Below are 256 nucleotides of genomic sequence, written 5' to 3' on the forward strand. Positions count from 1 at the left end.
TAGACCGCCCAGGAGATGGGTCTCGAGGGCCACACTGCAGCCGAGGTCTTCCAGATTCTCAAGGAGGACCCAGACCAGCGTTTCAGCAGCAAGGACGAGCTTCTCAACACCTACAGACAGAGAATTTATGGCGACATCTATCCCTTGGTTCACCAGCTTTTCGACACAGTGCCTGAAGTTAATGTGACGTGAGTAAAATGTCAATAAATTTGAGTGCTAAAGGAAGGAGTGATGAAAAGGGGAGAGGGGAAGGAAG

The 256-nt window shown here is 50.0% G+C and overlaps 1 protein-coding gene across 1 annotated transcript in view; it reads left to right on the plus strand.

Moving 5' to 3' along the window:
• The window catches only part of LOC119594887, a 100253-nt gene that overhangs the window by 96464 nt on the left and 3533 nt on the right, over positions 1–256 (plus strand). Inside the window, exon 9 of the mRNA XM_037943962.1 lies at positions 4–188. Coding sequence (XP_037799890.1) covers positions 4–188 — 185 coding nt within the window. The remainder of the gene's footprint in view (positions 1–3; positions 189–256) is intronic.

Source organism: Penaeus monodon, chromosome 34, assembly GCF_015228065.2.
Source record: "Penaeus monodon isolate SGIC_2016 chromosome 34, NSTDA_Pmon_1, whole genome shotgun sequence".
In the NCBI taxonomy this organism is placed as follows: domain Eukaryota; kingdom Metazoa; phylum Arthropoda; class Malacostraca; order Decapoda; family Penaeidae; genus Penaeus; species Penaeus monodon.